Below are 23,335 nucleotides of genomic sequence, written 5' to 3' on the forward strand. Positions count from 1 at the left end.
CTAGATCATTTACGATCTCGAATCTACGAAGAAATATATCTCGTTATAAATTTCAATAAGAAATTTATACTTAAAGAAATAATGAAATATTTTATCAAAAAAATACTTTTAATTGGGGCCCAACATTATTGTTTTCATTAAATAATTCTACTTGTTTCACATAAAATGAAAATAGATATGATCGTGTACTCGTGTAATAAACCTCTTTTTAAATTACTTTTCATTTTTCAATATGGTCCCTTCTCGAAACGATAAATCTAGAATACGGTGCAATTTGTGGAAGTCATTAACAGAAAATTTATTTGGCAATTATAATCGTTCTTTTAATTGGCCACACATTATTATTATTTGCGCCAAGCTAGTGAACAAAAGATCTTAAAGAATAACAAAATCAATTTCTACGATTTTTAAGTACATAATTTTTGAAATATCCAAGTTCATGCCTAATACCTAATACATAATGCATAATGCATAATACATATACGTAGTACATACGTTTGTAGGTAAAACAAGTTCACTTTCGTATTAATAGGGGTTCTCGAATCGAACCTATGTCGGTACCTAATAAGTCTTGAATTCTTTTTTGTTTTTTATTTTTCAAAGAACGATCCAAGGTACGACGAGAGTGCCGACGCCTACGCGAAGCTTCTCTTTTGAGAGCCGACTTGGCAATATATTTCCTGTACTCTCTTTCTCTTTCTTACTTAGCGTATACCTATAGATCAGACCGACACCGATGCTTTATTCGAGCAAGTAAAAACAAATGAAATGAAAACTCTTGTTGTGCTTCTTATGTACTTAATCTTTTATCATTCACAACTACAACACTATATTGATTCTTATCGTGATAGATAAATTCGCGATATTTTCGATAAAAATATATTACAATACTACTGTGTAATATATCTAGGATTAACTCTATGTTTATATTTACTTTGTGTTGGTGAGAGATCGATGATTTCGAATGATCGATAAATAGGTGGATCGATGATGGATAGTAAAGAGATCGAGAGAAAGAAGACGCATATATTGAGAGAGAAAGAGATGGGAAGGCAGGGAGGTGGCTTTGTGCCTCTCTCGGTGCTTTTCCTTTTAACGACTGCCGCACACGGTGTAAGAGCCGTAAATGTTACGCCGAGCTCGAGATTTCTGTAATAGCCACTAAAAGCGAGCTTCGTATACCTTTATGGATGATCGTAAAGGTACGAGAGGAGAGATATTTGGAACGGGAAGAGTCGCAAGATGTTTGAAGAGTCGAAGAACGAGAGAGAGAGAGAGAGAGAGAGAGAAGATACTCTAATTATTTTCTAATTCTCATTCCTCTGGAAAAGATCAATAATTCTCTTATAGTAAGAAAAAGATATAATAAAGAAATTTTCGAGTACACTCACATAACAAGGATGATATGATCTTCTAACATTTTTCATCAATTATTAGCTAATCTAAAACGTAAGATTCTCTCTTACGATAACGAAGATTACAAAGAAGAACTTGCTCAAATCAAAAATTCCCTAATCTAAACGATTTCATCCAACCATCCTCAATGATAAGGAAGGAATACAATAGAGGAGCACAATTTTCGAGTATCTACCCACATAATACAAGAATGATATACGATTAATCCTTTAGGACGATCTCCATTCGAAAACGGAAATCTGGATAATTTTACGTAGCGTTGGGCTCCGTTGCGAACTGGCATGCGGGTATTATCTTTACGACCTCTCAAACAGACTGAAAGAGACAGAGAGAGTGAGACAGACAGAGAGAGAGAGAGAGAGAGAGAGAGAGAGAGACAGAGAGAGAGAGAGAGAGAGAGAGAAATGTCGTTGGAGGAAGGGGCAAACGCATGCGCGATATACCTTGAAGGAGACGGTGTTGCATCGAAAACCGGGGAACCTGTTATCAGAGAAACAGTGGCCGGGTACCCGGGACCAATTATCATGCAGGCCAGAGTTCTAAAGTCTTTTCCTTTCCTTCTTCTTCTTCTTCTTCTTCTTCATTTTCTTCTACATCACGATCTTCACAATCTTCAGAGTTTTCAGAGTCTGAATCTTTCGTCGTTTCATTTCCGGCCAGTAAACGTTTCTCCGATAAAAATTACGAGACTGCTCGATGATTCCAAAGTGTTTTTCCTTGTTATCGTGTCGTTCACATGGCAATTAAAAAACTTTAACCAAGAAGGAAAAAGAAGATAAAACAAGAGATATATCTTACTCTCTCAACGATCTGATTATTTATACAAGTATTCACTAAGCTTTTTTCTGTAATGTGTTTTACTTCTACGATATATTATCTATATGTATATATTCCCATAGGATCTCTCATTTTCATCTATTCGAATTATTCTAATTTACTTTTAACATTTACATGGGAAATCGATCGAATCTGTCATAGAGAGAGAGAGAGAGAGAGAGAGAGAGAGAGAGAGAGAGAGAGAGATACAAATGTTTAGTGTGAAGATCAAACTAATTTCTACTAAAGATATTTTCGTTATTTCTTTATCATTTCAAGATCAAGATTTTGAGGTTTAAAGATAGCCGTTCGATATGGATCTTAATTATTTGTGAGAGAATTTGTGAATATGTCAAATCAAGTGTGTTATTTTAAACGAATTAGACATGATCGTCTCTTTTAATCGAGATTGAAATATGTCAACGAGCTTTTTTTGGAATTATGAAGGAAATTCGACGATTGTTGTTACGGTAAGTTTACAATTACATACATATTATAAATAATATATGAATATAGGCATACATATTATACATAGTATAACGTTATAACAGTAATATTATGTATAGTATACTATGCTATACTAATGCTATAATACTAAGTATTATACTATGCATAATTCTATGCTATACTAAATATTGTACTATCTCTATGATATTACTATATTGATACTACATTTATACTATTACAAATTATATATTCCTAATTAGATATTTTTTTTTTTTTTTTTTTTACTATTATACACTGTATAATATTATATTGGGACATGTTGAAATATTTTTTTTTTAATATTTTGCAATCATTACAAGAGAAGAGAGAGGATTGATAATAATTTACGAAGATATTACACGGTAAACGATTCCCATTGGGACGGGGATACCTTTTTAATTTCTCGAGGTGACGTTTATCGTCGACTTCGCGTGGCGGCCCCGTTAAATCACGTATTTTTGCGTGCGAGCAAGACGGAGATGCAAGAAGGGAGAGAGTTAGTCTCGTTTCGTCATTTGCAGCCACACACTCTCGTTACTATACTCTCTCTCTTTCTTTCTCCCTCTCTCTCCCTCTCTCTCCCTCTCTCTCCCTCTCTCTCTCTCTCTCTCTCTCGCTTGCTTTCTCTCTCGTATGTTTCTTCTTCTCATCTAACTTAAGCTTCCCCCTTTCGAAAGAATCGCTATAACAATGGCTGCCCTTTAATTATCGAAAGGCCGCGGCACTTTAAAGAGAGATCCTTTGAGAGAACCCATCAACGGGACTCTTGCTTTTCGTTTGCCTCCTAAAAATCGCTTTCTTTCTCTCTCTTTCTCTCTCTCTCTCTCCCTCTCTCTCTCTCTCTCTCTCTCTCATGAAAAGAGAAATAATAACGATCAAAATATTAGATATATCTACAACATGATATGTGATTTAACTGTAACGATTTCATTCTAATGATTATAATAAGAATTGATTTCTATATGAAGTATTAAAAAAAAATAAAAAAAAACAAGGAAATTTTTACTAGGAAAAACTGCTCAATTATTTAATTCTTATCAATGAGGATATATTTAGTGACAATAATAGGAATTCATTATAATTTATTTTATTGGATATTTTTGTATACATTAATTTAAAAGAAGAATGAAAATAAATTATGATTGCTTAATTCTAATTTATTGGGGTTTCGTACTAGGAAGAGAGGAAGGGAGAAGATGAAGGAGCGAAAAGGAGTTGTGAAATGGGCGTAACCGAAAGTGTGCGTAAGAAAGAGAAGAGAGAGGGAAAGATCAGCAGACCTGTTGCTCGTTGCTACCACCACCGAATGCTCTTGTACGACCCACGTTAGAAGGGAGTTGGTTTTAGCGCGACCAATGACTAAGATTCTATACTCTTCTCTTTATTACTCTATCTTACATAAATATAAAAAATTTCTATACATTAATGTGTAAATGTCTGTAGGAATAGTTCGAAATATCTACATCTCTAATTTCATCGAAAACTTAGGATAGGAGGAGTATCCGTTCTAACATGATATTTGATTTTTCTAAGCATCCCTTGGTGTGTCAAGGTTCGCCCCGCCTCTTTTCGATCTCTCGTAATTCTCTTCCCAATTCCGTTCTCTCTTCACTTTTATTAGCGGTTTCTATTTCGAGCAGATGTTAGCCCGGTACAACGGTCCTTTCGGAAGAGAGCTAGTCAGTTACAGTCTCGTATTGTAGCGGTAAGATATAAAAGATTAGGGTAGGTTTCTTTTCCAGAGACCCTTTACCTTTTCTTCATTCTTTTCTTACGATATCTTTATATCTTATGATATCCACGAGAATTATAATTCTCAAGTACCTATATTTCTTATTTCGTTCTACTCGATGTTAAATATAATAATACATTATTTGGAAGAGGGGGAAAAAAAAAAAGGAAGAAAGGTTTGGTTAGTATAGGAAAAATTCCAATTATATAAGACAGATCCTGTTGTATGTATCCTTCAGAATCAGGGCAACCTGGACTAAGATTATTTAAAAGAGGGTTTCTCTTCAATCCCTTTTTTCTAGTTTACTACACAAGGCTTAGAGAGAGGTGTTCTTTCAAAAGAATAGCAGCAGCATTCAGAATAACAGCAGCGGCAGCGGCAGCAGCAGCTCGTTCTCTCATCCAAGTACATATACATACATGTAGGCGCAATACATATGTATGTACTTTACTGGTGTACTTGACGAGCACACCTGCGCATCGACGAATTTGTCATAGCTATATGGAAAGCCTCGTTCGTCCATTATTACGACACAAAGGAATACCGGCCTTTTGTGCCATCTGGGAATTCGAAAAGCAGCTTTCCATGTTGGAATCGTCATTCGTACGCTCGCATATGCCGAGTATTCTCCCTCCTATTTTTTTTTCTTTTTTCTTTCTTTTTTTTTTTTTTTTTTTTTTTTTTTTTTTTTAAGGGCAACGAGTTAACTATGAAACGCAGAGAGAAACCTATGTGCACAAACGTGTTTTCTTATCTCTCAATTAGCGTTTGTCTGTATTATGACAACTCACAGTGCGATCGCATGGATCTCGTTCCATCGGAACGAATTCGTTTCCGAACATCCTTTCTCTCCTTCTCACTTACTCGCTCACTCACTCATTTTTTCTCCCTTTGTACTCGGAAATAGGAAATTCGTGGCATATATGTGAGTGCACTGAGCTATGATTCCTGTTCATTTTATTCTCTCGTTTCGTTCCTAAAAAGAATATAAAATCTCTCTATTTGTGTATTTTTTTTATTCAAAAAATAGACATTCGTCAGATGATGCAATCGAGATCTTTCTTTATACAATAATTAAATAATAACTTTAAACAACAATAGCTGTAACAAAAATGACCATTGATTAATAAAAAGAATAATAATTAAAACGAAACATATAAAAAATTTATTTTTAATTAGACGATGATCGATTTTTCTTTATACAATAATTAAACAATAATCAAAAATAATATCTGAATAATAATTTGAAAAATAATAACACTAAAATTGCTTTTTCATAGAGAGAGAGAGAAGAAAAACAAAATGATCAGGTTCGAAACCCTCGAAAAACCGAAAACATATGGCGCGTGCAATTATGGTGTAATAATATATAATTAATAAAATTCTCTCTTTGTATGTGTGGAAGGGAAGCCCACGTTCTCCCTTCGTTTTTATATTGCTCAGCAGGCGAAAAAAAAATGAAAGAAAGGAGAACACCTTTTTCTCTATCTTCCACGGGGATCCATGTCTTTTAGAATAAAATTCACATAATCGATATATAACACACAGAGTTTCTTGCATGGCCTAAGTTCATAAGGGTCAGAAAATTATCCTGAACTTATTTTCTCGTAATACCACTACGATTCCTCGAAAAAGCTAATTGTACTTCCACTTATATCGGGAGAAAAACTTTCCTATAATATCGATCTGACATTCATTATTCTATTCTATACTTTTATTCAAATGTGGAATTCAAAAAATGGCATATGGGGGTCGTAATCCTTAATCTCATTGATAACATTTTTACTTCAAGAAGAGCAGAAACATGGAGTGAAATGTTCATAACGCATTATAAATTTATTTCTCCTAACCATTCTTTGCAATGTTATTTACAATCATAGCAAAATTCATTTACATCTAATATTACACAATAAGAAAAATTTTTCTGCGGATTATTTTTCGTATTTAACTTTTAAAAAGAACAAACATCGATCATACCACCTCGAATCCCTCTAATCAATTCTTATCTCTTGCTATAAGAAAAAATTCGCAAATATAGACGTAGGACGGGAGCGTTGGAGCATCAGGTAACTCTCAAACTAAAGCAACGAATAAGAGAGAGAGAGGGGGGGGGGAATGAAAGAGAGAGGGAAAGAGAACGAGAGAGAAATAGAAAGAGAGAGGGAGAGAGAAAGAAAGAGAAAGGGAGAAAGAGAGAGAGAGAGAGAGAGAGAGAGAGAGAGAGAGGGAGAAAGAGAGAGAAAGGAGGAGGAGGAGGAGGAGGAGGAGGAGGAAGCAGCATGAAGCGATACGACGTGAGATGAGAAGAAGAAGCAGCAGCTAAAGAAGAAGAGAAGAAGAGAAGAAGTATAAGAAGGAAAAAGGACTGACTGAGAAAGATAAAAGGAGATACGAGATGAGAGTATAGAGAGAGAGAGAGAGAGAGAGAGGACAACACTCCTTGGAGGGAGAAGGAAAGAAAAGTAGAGGGAGATAGAGAGAGAGAGAGGAGAGAGAGACAGATGTAGAGGTAGGATCGTAGAGGTAAGATCGTAGAGGCTGGGACCTGATCCCAAAGGTAGGAGGACTTGGGTTGGCGAGGCCAGTCCATCGCGGGCCCTCCTCTCGTCCGAACGTACTTTACTTTCTGACCGCTCATTCAAATTCCCATGTGACCAAGAGTCTTAATCATTGCTTAGATTTAAGCATTTGTTTTAGTGTTATTATACATCATAACATTTCTTTCCAACTAAAAAGGACGGAATGAAACGATCCTAATCAGGCATAAATATGAGTTTATTAGACAAATCTGATATCAATAATACTTGTAATATTATACGTAAAGCTCAATTAGAGTTATGCTCGTGATATAGTTTTACAGCTCTCATCTGTTGTCACCGTGTTATATCTGCTGCTACTACTTGCTACTTGCTATTAACAGTAGTAGTAGCAGCGGTGGTGGTGGCATAGCTCGAAAGGTAGTGCCGCTGGCGCCGTTGGTGATGGTTACCTTGAACAACGACGCGGGTCACTTCGAACACCTTGCACAGTTACCCTCTGCTCCAGTTCGAGATCACATCAGAGTACTGACCGTTCTCTCTTTTACTTTTATTACATCAAGAAGAAATTTCTTTTAATGACGAAATTAAGAGATAGCCTGACTATCTGTTTCCGTCTTTTTCTTTTTCTCTTCCTCTCTCTCTCTCTTTCTCTTTCTCTCTCTGTCTTTCTTTATCTTTGTATTACCGAAATTGAAAGAGAGTGTACAAGTTAAGAGAGTGATCAAGTTTGACAAGTAAGAAAGAAACCTGTCTTGAAAAGAAGAAGAAGAAGAAGAAGAAGAAGAAGAAAAAGTTTCGGTTGCAAAGAGATAAGACATCTGGTCGAACATACTATCAAGTTTTTAACATGAACAGAGACTATGTAATAACTTGGCCATGACATCGGATGATTAACGATGTATCACAAACTTAGCAAGGATATTGACAAGAAGAAGAAGAAGAAGGCTTGACGGATTATGACAGTAACTGAGATTACCGATTTTACGAACGAATTCAGACGAAAATGAATGATAATCGTACTCGATCGTAAAAGGAAAAGCCGACGGTGGAAATATTTTTGAAGAATTTCTTAGAAATTCTTTTCGCAAAGAGGGGGGGAAGGAGGTGTTAAGGATCTCGAGACAATAGAAACCGGTAGCAAAGGAAGAAAAGAAAAAAGGACGAAGATTTAAGAAGATTCGACGAAACATTCGCGTTGAACTCGAGGGATCCAAGAAGGAAGAAGAACAAGAAAAAGATGTGCGGATCGATAAATCTTCAGTTCGTTTCTCTTAAACGGAGAACGAAAAGGACAATGAGAGAAAATTATTGCACAAGGATAAGTGTGAGAACGATGAGAGAGGACATACGTATCTATAATCTTCTTCTTTAAGATTTTGATTTATAATACACTAGATACACGGCTCTCTGATTATCTTTTGTATTAGCATCTATTTGCTAATAAAGATCTAACATATTCATCTTCGAGTAGATTAGAATGATAAAGAACAAAGAAGACATAGATAATCTCGAAATATTTATAGATAGAGTTCTCGAAAGTGTGTTGAAAAAAGAATGTAAAAAAAAAAAAAAAAAAAAGGAAAGATTATGTTTCTTTTTTCTCCAAGCGATAATTCTTGATCGAAGATCGTTTTTAATTAAGTAACTTGACAGATAAACCAGAGCAATAGTCTTTTGGCACGCGAACGAAAAGAGAGGCTACCGACCTTGCTACAGCAACAGTTCAAACTGATGATTCTCTTTTCCATTTGGAATCATCCTCTTTTTCTTCCTCTTCTTCCTCTTCTTCTTCTGCCTCTTTTTCCTTCTCTTCTTTTATCTTTCCTCTGATCCTGTTCGTTCTTTTTTTTTTCTAAAAGGAGCTTAGTCACGAGAGACTAAACCTTTCTCTCGAGTATTTAACCTGGACAAATAAATACTCGTGAAGATCCTGTTAAGTTAGCAAACACTTGAGAAATGCCAAATGTGTTGCTGTTTAAGAAGTTTCACACTTTCGCCCTCTTTCGTCGAGTGAAATACATCATCGTCTTTGTTTGAAGATCGCCATGATCTTCTTCTTGATGTCCTTCGATCATCGACTTTGAATGGATCTTTGGAAAACGAAAAATCCACGAAGATTTTATGTTCTCTCCCTCCCTCTTCTCTCTCTCTCTCTCTCTCTCTCAACATATATATAAATATAAATATATATGTATATATATATATATATATATTTATTTGAGATATATGTGAAAGATTGGAAAAAACTTTTCTTGTGTGAAGAAATAATCAATCGTGAGAATATTGAATGTACTTAATTGAGAGGAGAAACATTTTTGGGATCCGTTGGAACATCCGATTTGAGTGATCGAGCAATCGTGAAAATTGATCGTGCTCTTATCCGTTCGACGAATTCTAGATAAAACAAAGTGATTGTGATGTAAGAGATGCGTCGTGGTGACGTCGCGGCAACCGCGATAGCCCTTCTAATTCTTGGGCAAATCCAGGAGCCACGGCAAACAAGGTGAGCCCATTCATTTGTAGATCATTCCAAAATTCATAAATAAAAAGGGAAGGAGATTCAAAGAAGAATCATTGAAAATCTTTTTAATACCATATCGAAAATGTTATCGAGAATAGTCGAATAAAATAATAAAGTAGATCATTTTGGAAGATCACTGAATTGGATATCTCTTGACCGTTTCAAAAATGTCAACGAAAAAACTTTGTCTCAACAGAATAAAAAAGATTGGGACGTATAGAGATTGTGAAAGGGGTAGGCGTGATGAATATGGCTTATCGGAAAAATGATCTTCTCTTTGATCGAGAGAAAACGATTATCGATATAGGCGAGTCTCGACGGAGCCCCTCTATCAATGTCTACCTGAGTAGAATCCGCATAATATTCTGCACGTTCGAAGGGCATCGCCTTTTCGATCGAACTCGATTCGAGTCTGGAGATGAGCGATCTAGATTTCGCAAAGATCGCGCGTTTCGATTTTCTTCGGCCATTTATCTTCCGTTGTCTGAACACCGCATTTTTTTTTAACAACGAATGATGTTAATGTTAAACAAAAATAAAACAAAGAAAAAAGACATAAAAAAAAAAAAAAAAAGAAAACGAATGAAAGATGAACGATCTAATTTTATGGGATCTCGTTTCGATTTTCTTTCTTTTCATTGATTTATATATTTTCTGCATTTTTTAATATTCAAATAATTTGATGTTAGAAGAATAAGCAGGCATCCATATAATAATACATTAGTACATAGTATATTAGAGAAGGAAGGAATTGAACGAGAAAGATGAATGAAATAAATTCCTAAAGAAAGCAACGATCTCTCTAAGAAATTTATTATCTGTTAGTTAGAATATATTTCGCGATAAGGATCCAAGTTCTAACTTGGTGAAGAGAAGAGTCATCGACGTGTCCACGATCTTGTAGAGGCAAAGAGAGGAACGTGGTATTAAATTAAGATCCGACGGTGTAAAATAAGGTTGGAGCTTCTATAGGTTGAGCCCTCCCGCAGCGAGAAATGGTAATGCTCCGGTTAGGTTCATCGTTACCTTCGGTAGTCCTTTCTTTCTTCAGGTTTCTCCTTACCTGATATCCCCTCACGTGTGCCACTGTGTGTTCCTATACAAAGATATTTTATAGACAAATTTTTCAAAGGTCGTTGTCCAACGATCACACATGTCATTTATCCTGTTAGAAAATTCGACCGATTTCTATGCGAATGAGCAAAGCTTATCACAGTACTACACGTGAAGGAAAAGCAGTAAACCTCTATCACAGACATGAGTATCTCGTCTTGTTCATGAAATTCTCCTAAATACGAGGATACCGAAAGAAAGATGCGAGAAGAATATACATATGTGCATAAAAGTTCCCGAGTAAAATAACGAGCTATACCTTATTATTCTTGCTTCTTGAAAAAGAAAAAAGTAAGGAAGAAAGGAAAAAAGAAATAAGAAAAAAAGGATATGTGTCGAATTTACTGCTCGTATCTTATAATCGAACTAACGAGGAAATGTTTTATACATTTATCCGCGAAAACATAGGAATGGTCCAATGATGAAAAGATAAGAATCTATATATCGTTTGGATTACTATAGAAATATTCCAAGGATTTTACTCCTTTTTGTCTTTCTTATATTCTTCAAGATTTCCAAAGATGGGATTGGGTTGAGTACAAAACCGATGGTATGGTATTCAAGAGGAGAGATTCGAATGGAGGTTAAGAAGGAAGGAAGAAAGGAAGGAAAGAAGGAAGAAGGAAGGAAGAGAGAATGAAAGAAAAAAAAGGGAAGAAAGGAAAGGAGACGAAACGTAGAAAAAGCATCGGCGAAGATCCAATTAAAATAACCAGTGGTCAAGAAACGTCGACCGAAAGCAGTATAATGAGAGGAGAGAAAGAAAGAGAGAGCGAGAAACAAAGGTCGATGGAAAGAAGCGTTCGAATAAGGGAAGAGCCTGCTTGGGAGTGCAGATAGAAGGAGAGAAAGAGAAAGAGAGAATGCAGAGAGAACACAAAGCACCATTAAAATATTTCAGAGTGGCCGAACCTCTCGTCTCTCGGAGAGACGATTGCAAGAGGTTTGAAAACTTGCCAAAATTGGTATAGCATATCGATGAGAGATATGTAAGAAAATAAGAGACGATGATATTTGGTTAACATATGTTCGAAAGGAAGGTAAATAAGGGATTCTAAATCGAATTTCTATAGTCGATCAGATTACATTTTTTTTTTTTTTTTTTTTTTTTTATGGTAAATATTTGTGGACCTCATCTTATTAAGAAACAAACTCTAAGAGATCAACTCTAATTTTGGTTTGATTATAGATTGCATTTTACTTGATAAAAACATTCCTGAACAGAAATTGTATCGAATTATTAAAGATTTTACTAAATCTATTTATTAACATATTTTGTAAAAAGAAATTCAAAGAAGTCAAATTCTAATTCGAATTTCTCCTCAATTAGATTGCATTTTACATAATTAAAAAAAGAAAAAAGAAATATCTAAATAGACATTTTTATATGGAAATTCTAAATAGAGTCGAATGATTAGATGTCTTTCTTCATAGTAACTTAGTGAAGAACTTATTATCGATCTGAAGAACATAATTTTCATCAAAGTACATCGTTCTCGTCTTGCCGCTAATATATACTCGATGAGACAGAGACGACGTAATTCAAATGCCCGTTGAGCCAAGATATCTACGTTCAACATTTACTGTAAAACTCGAATCTCAACGTCGTCGAGAAGGTGTTCTCTTCGTGTGGCATCGTCGATCTTTGATCGTTAAAGCACGAAGAAGAATAATAAGAAGAAACGATTTACGAGCTCGTATCTGGAAATTCATCGTCGCTGTTACTTCGTCGCCTAACGAAAGAATAAGAAAAATTCATTCGTGATCCACGATCCATGTCTTCATTATACGTTCTTAACGATTATTTTGAAGATTAATAAAGATCGACGAGATCCATCGTTGAGAGATACAATTCATTAATTATTATGATTAATTACAGTACAAAACAAAAATATCACATTATAATTGTTGATACGAAATCTCAAATTTTAATAAAAAAATCATATGGAAAAAAAAGAAAAAAGAAAAAAGAAAAAAGAAAAAAGAAAAAAGAAAAAAAACTATATCATTGATTCCAACTTATAAAGTATATAAAAAAATATTAATCAACAAAAAAAATTATAAGTTAATAAATAATCAATGTATAATGTATTATCAAATACTAGGCGAAATATCGAGTTAAAGAATATACGATATTCGTTTGAGTTAGGGATGCAGTATGAAGAATGTCCTACTCGTCTAGGTAATCACTATAATCTTCCCTTCATTATAATTATCATCATCTTATTACTTCCAAGAGCTGAGAGTGGATAGTTGAGAGCGCGTCAAATCTAATAAACTTTAATCCGTCATAATTACGTAGACAGCCGGTCATTATCGATTTGAGACAGAAATTGTACATTATTTTACGAAAACATAAGTTTATCGAGAGTATATAAAACTGAAAAATAAATAAATAAATATATATGTATATTTATGATTTATCTTTCAAGAATAATAATTATATAAATATAAATGATAATATATTTACAAGAAAAAATTGGAAACACAATATATCTACAATTTTATCTATTTGAAATTCTAATGATAAATATTTGATTGAGAGAGAGAGAGAGAGAGAGAGAGAGAGAGAGAGAGATAAGATCTCTTCAAAACTTAAGTTAAACATGAACTAAGCAAAGAAACTATGACGTTAAAAGTGTCTCGTCAAAAGACATAACGGTGAGCGTAGGCTTGAAGTTTTTATCGTAACAATTAGTAACACCTGTGTATATATATATATATATATATATATATATATATATATATATATATATATATATATATACAGAGAATAATAGTGTGTAGCAGTTGATCAGTAGCTTTGGAGAGTCTTAGAAAATGATTAAAATCCGTCTACGATAGTCGTTTAATATAATGATTTTTTTCTCGAAATCACGTTTAGTGGATTCATGAGAGAATTACGATGATGCAGCCAACATCCATGAAGATCGTTTCAAGGAAGAAAGAGAAGAAAGAAAGGAAGAAATAATAAAAGAAAGAGAAATAAATATCGAGATGGTGGCAGGTGTGAATACCTCTCACCGATTTCCAGTTCTTTCGACATCATTCACTGCAACTTTTCCAATAAAATAACGCATCCTCTAGGGACATAAAGTTTATCAATAAAACGGTTGGTATAAGGCCAAGTAAAATCTCGCCGGTTTTTTCTCTCGTCTCAGCTCTTCTCAGCTCTTCTCTTCTCTTTTCTTCTCTTTTCTTCCTTTTCAAACTGATCTTTTCGATTTTTGTTTTATAACTATGATACACTTCATGAGACTAAATCACATGGAAATGACTTTTTTATTATTCCAATTTTATTATTTTATTATATATAATTAATTAATTATTCGAATTAAAAGATAAAATCTCTAGAATTTTCATTAGAATTATGATATCATAGTTGATGATAATGAAATCACATATGGAAACGATTTCTCTTATTATGTATTCGTATTTCTTTTTTCTTCATATATTTTTTATTCATTCATTTAGAATTTTAAATTATTTATCGTTTAATTAATTATTCATATTAAAAAAAATATGTATCGACTTCGCGTTATATATTCAACTGGAATTATTTATCGTTTAGTTAGTATGCAATTTGCATTGACTTAACCATTCGAGAATATATTGTACAAAGTCGAGAGTCTCGTTTCTGCTACTACATAGTTTATTCGCTGTCCCACATATTATGCCAGCAAGGTATTCGTGTTGGAAGCAATCTTAATAAATAATCGATACCTATCATCGTGCTTGCCGTTTGTTTCTCTCATTTCGATATTATATCCCTTCTGGGAAGTTTGCCAAATAAATTTAATCTTTAAGAAAGACGTGTAACGTCTTGGTCAGCTGTTAAAGTCATCTAGACGAGACGAGGATTGATGTAATTTCGATTCAAAACACACGATTTGTTAAAACTCTTCTCCACCAAATTTTTTTAACAATGTTAGTTACAATTATGATCATTAATTTAATAATAATAATAGTAATAATAATAAATTAATAGATGTTTGTAATAATAAAATAAACAGATTGGAACACTGTACCAATTTTTTACATAGATACCTATACTAATCAACTTATTTTTCTAACTTTGTATAAATATCAAAAATATACGAGGAACAAAAATTATAATTCATATCAGAAAGATAAAATCAAAAGATAGAAAATTTCGATTTTATGTCATCAAGTTATCATGCTTTCGAGAAACACTTCGCAATTACAGACATTTTAGAGGCTGAGGGGTCTCCTTTACTTTTTCCCCTCGACGGATGATCGAAGATTACATTATGCAAATGGAAATATATCTGCGAGAACGTTGGCACGAGGTTAAAACGATCGTGAAGTTTCTTCGTGGGTGGGCCAACGGTGTAGATTTATTCACACGTGCTACCGTAAGATTTTCTTTCTCTCTCTCTCTCTCTCTCTCTCTCTCTCTCTCTCTCTCTCTCTCTTTCTCGTATCAACACACATACATTTTCTTTTGAGTGATACGAATTTAAACATGATTAAAATAAACAATCTATGTGTGCATTAAGATAAAAATTCATTAAATTATTGCAGTACAAATTCAACCGTAAAAATACAAATCGTATAACAAAAAAAGTACAAACAAAAAAGAAAGAAGAGGGAAAGAGATAGATAAATACAGAGAGAGAGAGAGAGAAAGAAAGGAGAACCGGTACTATAACGTGTTTCTCTATGATATGATAATGTACTGTTCAGAGATTATGCATGTAGGTTCATGTATGATAATTTGGCGAGACAAAGCCACATTGTCGGGACATAAATTGAATCGCTGCCCCCTCTTCTTTCTATCTTTCTTTCTCTCCACCCACCCTCTCCCACTCTCTCTATCGAGAGAAACGCCCATCGAGGAGAGGTACGTGATCATTGAGCTCTCTCTCTCTTCCGTTTCCTCCTTTCTATCACGTATATGTTACATATGTATATATATGTACTAAACTAGTATTTATATATATATATATATGTCGTCTAGGCGACTCGATCTTTTTTTAAAAAAATTCCCTAGCCATAATAGCTCCTTCTTGTAACGGTCAACTACTCTCTTGACGTTCCTTCCTGCTACCACTGAGTGTGTCCATTTTTTTTATTTTTTTATTTAACTAATAAAAATGTTTATCAGTGCGAAATATCACTGTATATACATGCTGTAGATATATTGTAGAAATACATTGCAGTTCCCTTTTTTTCTTTCCAGACGAGATATATCTTTTTAATAGTATATTTAAAAGATGTTAATTTTATAGTTATTCCTACTGAAACCTTAAAATATAGGTATACTGTTTACAAATGTTAAGATAAATTGTTAAAAAAAAAAATATACGTATCTAATTTTTCTCTGACACTTGAAGGGAGTATGAACTTCGAAAATTTTTTTTACTATAAATCTAGTGTTAAAATACAAGGACCTTGAGAGGAGCACCTTTCTAAGAGTACTTTTTATGTGTGAGCTTCGTGTCCTTTTCTTAAAATTGAACGTGGGTCGTGTTTGTGCTTATTATTATTATCATCATTATTATTATTATTATTATTATTTGGGTATACAGGTGAGCGCTCCCAGGATATTCTCATATGATACTCTCGACTTAAAAATAATAATTTATAACCAACGCCCGCGCTAATCCACGAAATTATATTTCAACTACTTCGTTCGGGATTTGCTGGAGAGTTCCAGAGAGAGAGAGAGAGAGAGAGAGAGAGAGAAAACTATCTTTAGGAACACGAAGCTCGTCTCGTATTTTTTGCGATTAGCCCCTCTTTCGCAAGTCACTTGATGCTAAGTTATGAATTTCTTAAGGAGGGGGAGGAACGCGATCGCAAGAGGAAAGCAATGTGTTAAGCGTGGGTGTATACGAATAGACTTCCCTGTTCTACGAGAAAGCTTCCTTCCTTTCATTTTGAATCAGTTCTTATATATTCTCGCGGAAAATTTCAAATTATATATCTACTTTGATATATAACCATATATCATTTATATTATATAACTATGTACCATTTACATTGTTCATATCATATAAAACATTATGGCTTTGTAAGAATTGTTTTTATAAAATAAAAAAATATATATATATTTTATGTATATACATGCTAGAAGAAAAGATGGTACAATGTTAGTATAATCGAATAATCATAGGATACAAAAATAATGAACACGTAAAACACTTTCCCAGACATTTATAAGAAGAGATTTGTACGCAGGAACACAATTGAAAAACGGAAAAAAATTACAAAAAACTATGATCATCATAATCGGTGTACCGCAAAAAATAAGTAGAAAACCACAAGCATACGGTCGATGACGAATATCGCGTTTTATCCGAGAGAAAGAGAAAGAGAAAGAGAAAGAGAAAGAGAAAGAGAAAGAGAAAGAGAAAGATAGAGGGAGAAACAAAGAGAGGCATCGTAAGATTAACATAATTTCCGTGTTAACATTTAACCCGACCGGACACGAGTTTCGAAATTGACCAGAGACCGGACAGACTTCTTTCTCGCGTGGGAATCGGCCCGTTTTCATCATTCTGCCGAGAGAAAAGAACGTGTTTCGTTGGTCCAAGATACGCTCGTATTTCGCGAGCAGATAATATCGCGGAATTATACAAGAACCGCTTCGTATCTCTTCTTCTTCTTCCTTCGTTCGAAGATTCAGAAAGAGAAAGAGAGAAAGAAAAGCTTGTTTGGCTCGTTACTCATTGTAGATCGCAAGGAAAAGGAGTCTTGATCGAGTGTTCTTTTTATTTTTAAGATTCTTTGTAGATATACCAAGTTAATATCATCCAGAAGATAGAAAATAACTGTATGTTTGATCTTAGAAGGATCAAGGTTATTTCTGTAATTAAAAAAATGTCCAAATCTTCTTCCTTCCTTCAAAGAAAGATTCAAAAAGAGAGAGTGAGAGAGAGAGAGAGAAGCTTATTTGGCTCGTCACTCATTATAAATTGCAAACAAAAGATTTGATGAGGAGATCTATTTTTAAAATCAATTGTAAATATCATACTATAATAGTAAGACTAACAAAGAAGATAGAAAAGAATAGATCTTAGCTTTATCTGAAGGATCAACGCTATCCTTATATACGTATAGTTAGAAAAAATTCTAATGTCGGTAAAGAATTCAAGTGAATTTCTAGAAAAAAAGAAAAAAGAAAAGAAAAAAGAGAGAAGAAGAGAGAGGGTATGGCTTTTTGAAAATTTACGAGAAACTCAATGAAATCTCTCACCTGGCGAACACGAAAATAGTCTTGAGGCACGGAACGTTTTCTCGTGTCCAGTGGCGTCGGTGTTGATCTTATCTGCGCAAATACCTCGAGGATCTCTCCCTCGATGGATCCTTTTAATTAGTCTCGGTTTGAGTATAAACGTCGTTTTCTCTAGGATCAGTTAAAGTCTCTCGCCATCTTTTACCCTTCACGATCTTTAGGATCTATCGATCACACAACTCTTTGTATTTTTTTTCCCCTTGCTTTTTTCGTTATCTTCCAAGTGTTAAAAGATTCATCGAAATTCCATTAGGTGTGCATCTAACGATTATTTGATCTTGACTGTAGATTTCGATATCACAGGACTGGTTTATCCTTTTATTTTATATTACTCTGTACAGAAGTACTAATTACATCTCGACAAGGTGGTCTCGATCTTAAATCTATGATCTTGTTAATTGGACGTTCACTTACGATATTTATTAATCAACGATTCTTAATTGGTGAATTCTATCGATATCTACGAGAAAACGACTAAGAATTTGATATCAAGTAGATATGTTTCCAATTTTTATTTCATGTCGGTATCATATGTTTTGACGATAAATCTATTACTTACAAAGTGGTACAAGATTGACCTATCAGAATAAAAAAAAAAGAAAAATGAGAACACTATAATTATCTCCAGAGAGAATTCAAAGATCATATATCCTAAGTAAATGTATATTAGAGAGAGAAGGAGAAGGAGAAAAAGGGAGAAATTGAAAAATCGTCACGAATGTTGGTCTTGGTCTTATCGTTAACTCGTAAAATGAATGGGTGAGTATAGTATGATAATCCAATTAATTTGTTATCCACAGAAAGAGAGAGAGAGAGAGAGAGAGAGAGAGGGAGAGAGAAAGCAAAAAAGAGAGAGAGCATGAATAGCTTATCCCAATAACAACGTTACATTATTAGCATTATCGTAAGAGAAAATAATTTCTCAAACGAACGGATATTTCTCTGTGGTTCACCGTAGCCTGTAGTATGGCGTTGTATATCGGCGATCCAGGAAACTCAAAGGATTCAATAATCGCGCCATAAATATGGGAATTAGATATAAAGCGATACAGTTTGCCTTGTACGCGTGTCCCTGCAAAGAGTAAGTAAGAGAGAGAGAAAGAAAGAAAGAAAGAAAGAAAGAAAGAAAGAAAGAAAGAAAGAGAGAGAGAGAGAGAGAGAGAGAGAGAAAAGCCGCAGGCCACTCGCTAAATAACGTGCCTAACCGAGAACGAGCCGGCCCACGTATGGAACGACGACGACAAGGTGGTTCGGAAGTGGCAGAGTAAGTGAGAAAGAGAGAAGGAAGAAAAAACGGGAGGGAGAGAGAGGGGGAGAGAGAGACCACTTAGTAAGTTCTTAATCCTTATCTATGCGTATCGCGCATATGCAATGCAAAGTGGATGGAGCATATTGGCCAGGGTGAGATCAACTCGGATACACCCGCGTGTGTATTTGCAATACGACTTATCATGAGCATGGATAAAGACGCTTTTTATATGAATAGAGAGAGGGGGAGGAAGGAGAGTGAGAAAGAGAGAAAAAGAGAAAGGTATCTTTTCGAAACGAGAAAATTCTCAATCGAATCGAGATATGGTATTAACCCTCTATATAACCTAATTTTTTAGTCTCTCGTTTCTAAAAAGAAAATTATATAACGTGAAACTTAATATAATAATGTTAGGACAAATAAATGAATGGTGTGATGTCAAAGTTATATGAAATTATAAAGGGTTAAGAATTCGTTGTTCTTCTTTTTTCTTTTTTGTTATCGTATTTCTTACGAAAAAAATTACAAGGAAGGGAGTGTTAAAAGCTTTTTCACAGCTAAGGCATATCGAATTCTTTCAGAAGAAAGAAAAGATTTTTCAAACGTAAGAGAGGACGATAGTCATTTTGTAGCGAGGACCTATCCCAATGAATTTGGTCAACGTCTCTCTATGGCATTTTGGATTAGTCATGGTGTGTATCGAAAGTTTGAAACCCATTCGCCACGGGCAGTCCTGTTCTTAAAATCTCTCGTTGAAGAGTCACGCGAGCTGAACACGATGATGTCAGAAAGGTGAGAAGAGAGTATCTCTCTTCCTTTTCGAAAGAGAAATATAGATTAAATACTTATATGAATTTAGAGAATTATTTAGAATATATACTTCAATTAAAAAAGATATATCTATTTTTTCTCTCTAAATTGATGAACATTATAAATAATTCTTTAAATAAATTCTCCATATATATTAAAATAAATATCTTCAATAGAATATTTTATACATATATATATATATATGTGTGTGTGTGTGTATAACAATAAGAATAAATTTATATGTGGCAAAATTTAAAGTGAAACAGAATACAAAACTAAAAGTGACAAGGGATTACGCAAGTAAGGAAAGAAATTCCAATCTGAAGGAATATCTCTCCGAGGTCTTTCGATTTTCATCCGGAACACGAGTTTGTACTTGGCCGTAATAAAGTATCGTAAGATAAAAACGAACGCGAACGATAAATCGTAGCCGGATACCCCGAATACCTGGATACCTTTCGATCTCGAGCGCACCTGTACGCCGTATATCTCGAACGTAGAGATTATTTTTATGCTTGGCTCGTTAAACAATAAACGCCTATGGTCTAACGTCCTTTTACACTCCCTCACTTACTCTCTCACCTTGTCTGTATATCCTTAAATTAAATGCAATTTGCGTTCCGTTCCTGTCGAATGATTCTTTTGGATATTTTCTTCTCCGACATAACAGATAAATATCTATAACAAGTACAGTAACAGGTGTTGTACCGAGAGAACAAATTATTATTTGATAAATACAAACTAGTTATAAAAAAAAGAAAAAAAAAGAGAGAAAGAAAATAAGAAAAAACTCACGATTTGTAGAAAATTTAGTTAGAAAAGTTCTGACATTAGAAGTAAACCGAAAAATAAATAAATATACTATTCTAATCATTTTAAAAATCATTTTGATTGAAAATAATAATAAAAATATAAATTATATATAGGACCTGTATATATAGAACTGAATAGTGGATAGGTGAATGTATGGTTGCATAGATGCATATAATATATATATACAGTGCGTTCCAATCGTAGTGTCGAGCGCTATCTCTTGGAATAAAATAAATAGCGACTTCTAACGGTAGAGTCTGTCTTACGAAAGGTTCACGATTCAAAGTAGCAATAGTGAAACGAAACGAAACGAAACGAAACGAAACGAAACGAAACGAAGAGACTCAGAATCCTGTAGTTCCCGCACGTGTTCAAGCACGTGCGACTCTCTCGTTTCGAGGAGAGTATGTACATGCATATATACGCGTATCTCTAAGCAAAGATCGCAAGTCGTGAATCTGCAAAGTGGATAAGGAGATGATGCATTGCTTCGTTGTAGTTAGAACATTGTGTGTTGCCTGGATTTGCTCGATATCGATGACGAAAGTTTGCTGCTAAAACATTTTATCTCTTGGTAAAAGCTTGTTACCTTGTCCCATGAAGAAAATAAAATGAATAAACAGATAAATAGATATCTATAAATTTCTATGAATGATTCTAAATGAAAATGCCATACATTTATATTTTGCAAGTAAAAAACATATTACTAAATAAATAACATTGAGTTGGAGAGAATAAACTATTAGACTGGTCTTGTACTTGAGTAAACTGGATTTGAACTTGACTAATATAAATAGAACTGAATCTATAATGAAACGTTCTGATAAACAAATCGAAACAAAACAGAATTCGGCCATTTTATTGTTAACACACTGTACCTTAAATTCTTTCTATAAGAGAAGATTTTTCTAAATAAAAATGTTAGAAAGAAAAAAAGAAGATTTGTCTATTGGAAGCTGTTGGTACTAGTCGATTTGATCTCGTGAACGACCATGAAGAGATTTACAGTTATATACATGTAGTTATCTATGTAGCTACATAGAAAGTCATGGGAAATAGAAAGAGGGCGAGAGAAGCGAACCCCCGTAGCGTTCTCGCATCGGGAGAAGTCCGAGAAGATATCATCAAAAGAAGGAGATGCGCCTGCTTCTTGTACGTACGTCTTACAAGCTTATATACCGTAATCGTCCCCGTCGTTCCGCGTCGAACGCCTAGCGCCCATCTTACGCTCGTCTCTCGGTCAAAGTCCTCGTCAAGGGATTTACGTTCTTTTTCTACATCCAACTATGATACATAGTAACGTATTTACCTCGACAATTTCAACGAGAAAAACAAGAAGCTTCAGATGATAAATTGCACATTGGATAGTATAAAAAAAAAAAAATATATATATATATATATATATAATAAAAATAAAAGTTAATCTTTTTGAAATAAAAAGAAATATAAAAAATGAGACAGTTCAGGAAATTATAGATAGTGCATGTTTTAATTATCTTACTAACTGAAATTAATAAATACAATTTCTACCTGATATCTCTATTATCATATCTTGATATGATCTTGATTACTGAACAGCTGATTTAAGAGATAACCTATATTTATAAACGTTATTCTTTAATAATACAAATCAAATGAAAAGGTTCTAATTTAAATTTAAAAAATGAATTTTGATCGAGTACACACTTTCTCTCGAAAAATATTAAAACCTGATCGTCAATAAATCGCTAAACGATCTGCTTTCATTGGGAATATAAGCGAGGAGAAGGACGACGAAAAGGCGGTGATGGTTGCATCGGATACGTTGCAGACATCGAGAAAGAGTAGGTACGTCATTAGCCTCCGTAAGGAAGAGGACGTAATGTTATACATTAGGCGTTAACGACTACGTAGATAGTCTACATACTGTATAGAGAGGCACTTGCTGAACGAATTTTACGCGGTTAACTTAAATTAGTTTATTATTCGATGAACCTAAGAAAATACTTTTATCACGATTCCAAGTATCTAAACAATTTTTTCACGAGAAATACCAAATATTTTCAATGAAACAAAGGAAACACTATTATTCGTCATTCTAAATATCTAAACGAATGAAATAAAATGTAAGAAAGTAATGTAATATATAAAAAACACCTTAGATCGTCTTTGTGATGAGGGTATATTTTCAGTTTCGGCCACCGAGCATGATCGCAGCACGCATTCCAATGCAAATAGCTGTTGCCTCGAGGATGACCGTAATCGTCGCAATTTCATGCTTCTCAGAAATTCAAGCTGCCTACCTCCCCCGCTCGGATGATCTCCTACCTCTCCTTTTCTCTCTCTCTCTCTCTCTCTCTCTCTCTCTCTCTCTCTTTCTTACTCTCTCTATATCAGAGCGTAGAGAACCGATAAAACACCCTTGGGCTATTTTCAATTCGCTATTTTATCGGCTAAATGGTTCAGAAAGAGAGAGAGAGAGAGAGAGAGAGAGAAATGGGACGATGAAAAATCGATCATTTACTGGTCACCTTTGAAGAGAGTTTGTTTGTTTCTGGATTATGTATCGGTGACACTTGAAATCGTTTCCTCTATCGAT

General features: G+C 34.2%; 1 protein-coding gene across 8 annotated transcripts in view; it reads left to right on the forward strand.

Moving 5' to 3' along the window:
• Nucleotides 1-2,427: 2,427 nt before the first annotated feature.
• LOC124956163 (protein Wnt-7a-like) overlaps nucleotides 2,428-23,335 on the forward strand; it is a 43,867-nt gene continuing 22,959 nt past the window's right edge. For 4 of the 8 annotated variants that reach the window (XM_047511627.1, XM_047511625.1, XM_047511623.1 and 1 more), the window contains exon 1: nucleotides 16,378-19,926. In XM_047511627.1, coding sequence (XP_047367583.1) covers nucleotides 19,805-19,926 — 122 coding nt within the window. In that variant the 5' untranslated portion in view covers nucleotides 16,378-19,804. Of the gene's footprint in view, nucleotides 2,703-6,960; nucleotides 9,494-16,377; nucleotides 19,927-23,335 lie in introns of those variants that run through there. The other 4 variants (XM_047511632.1, XM_047511630.1, XM_047511631.1 and 1 more) reach the window with 4 other exon arrangements.

Source organism: Vespa velutina, chromosome 20 (assembly GCF_912470025.1).
Source record: "Vespa velutina chromosome 20, iVesVel2.1, whole genome shotgun sequence".
Taxonomy (NCBI): Eukaryota; Metazoa; Arthropoda; class Insecta; order Hymenoptera; family Vespidae; genus Vespa; species Vespa velutina.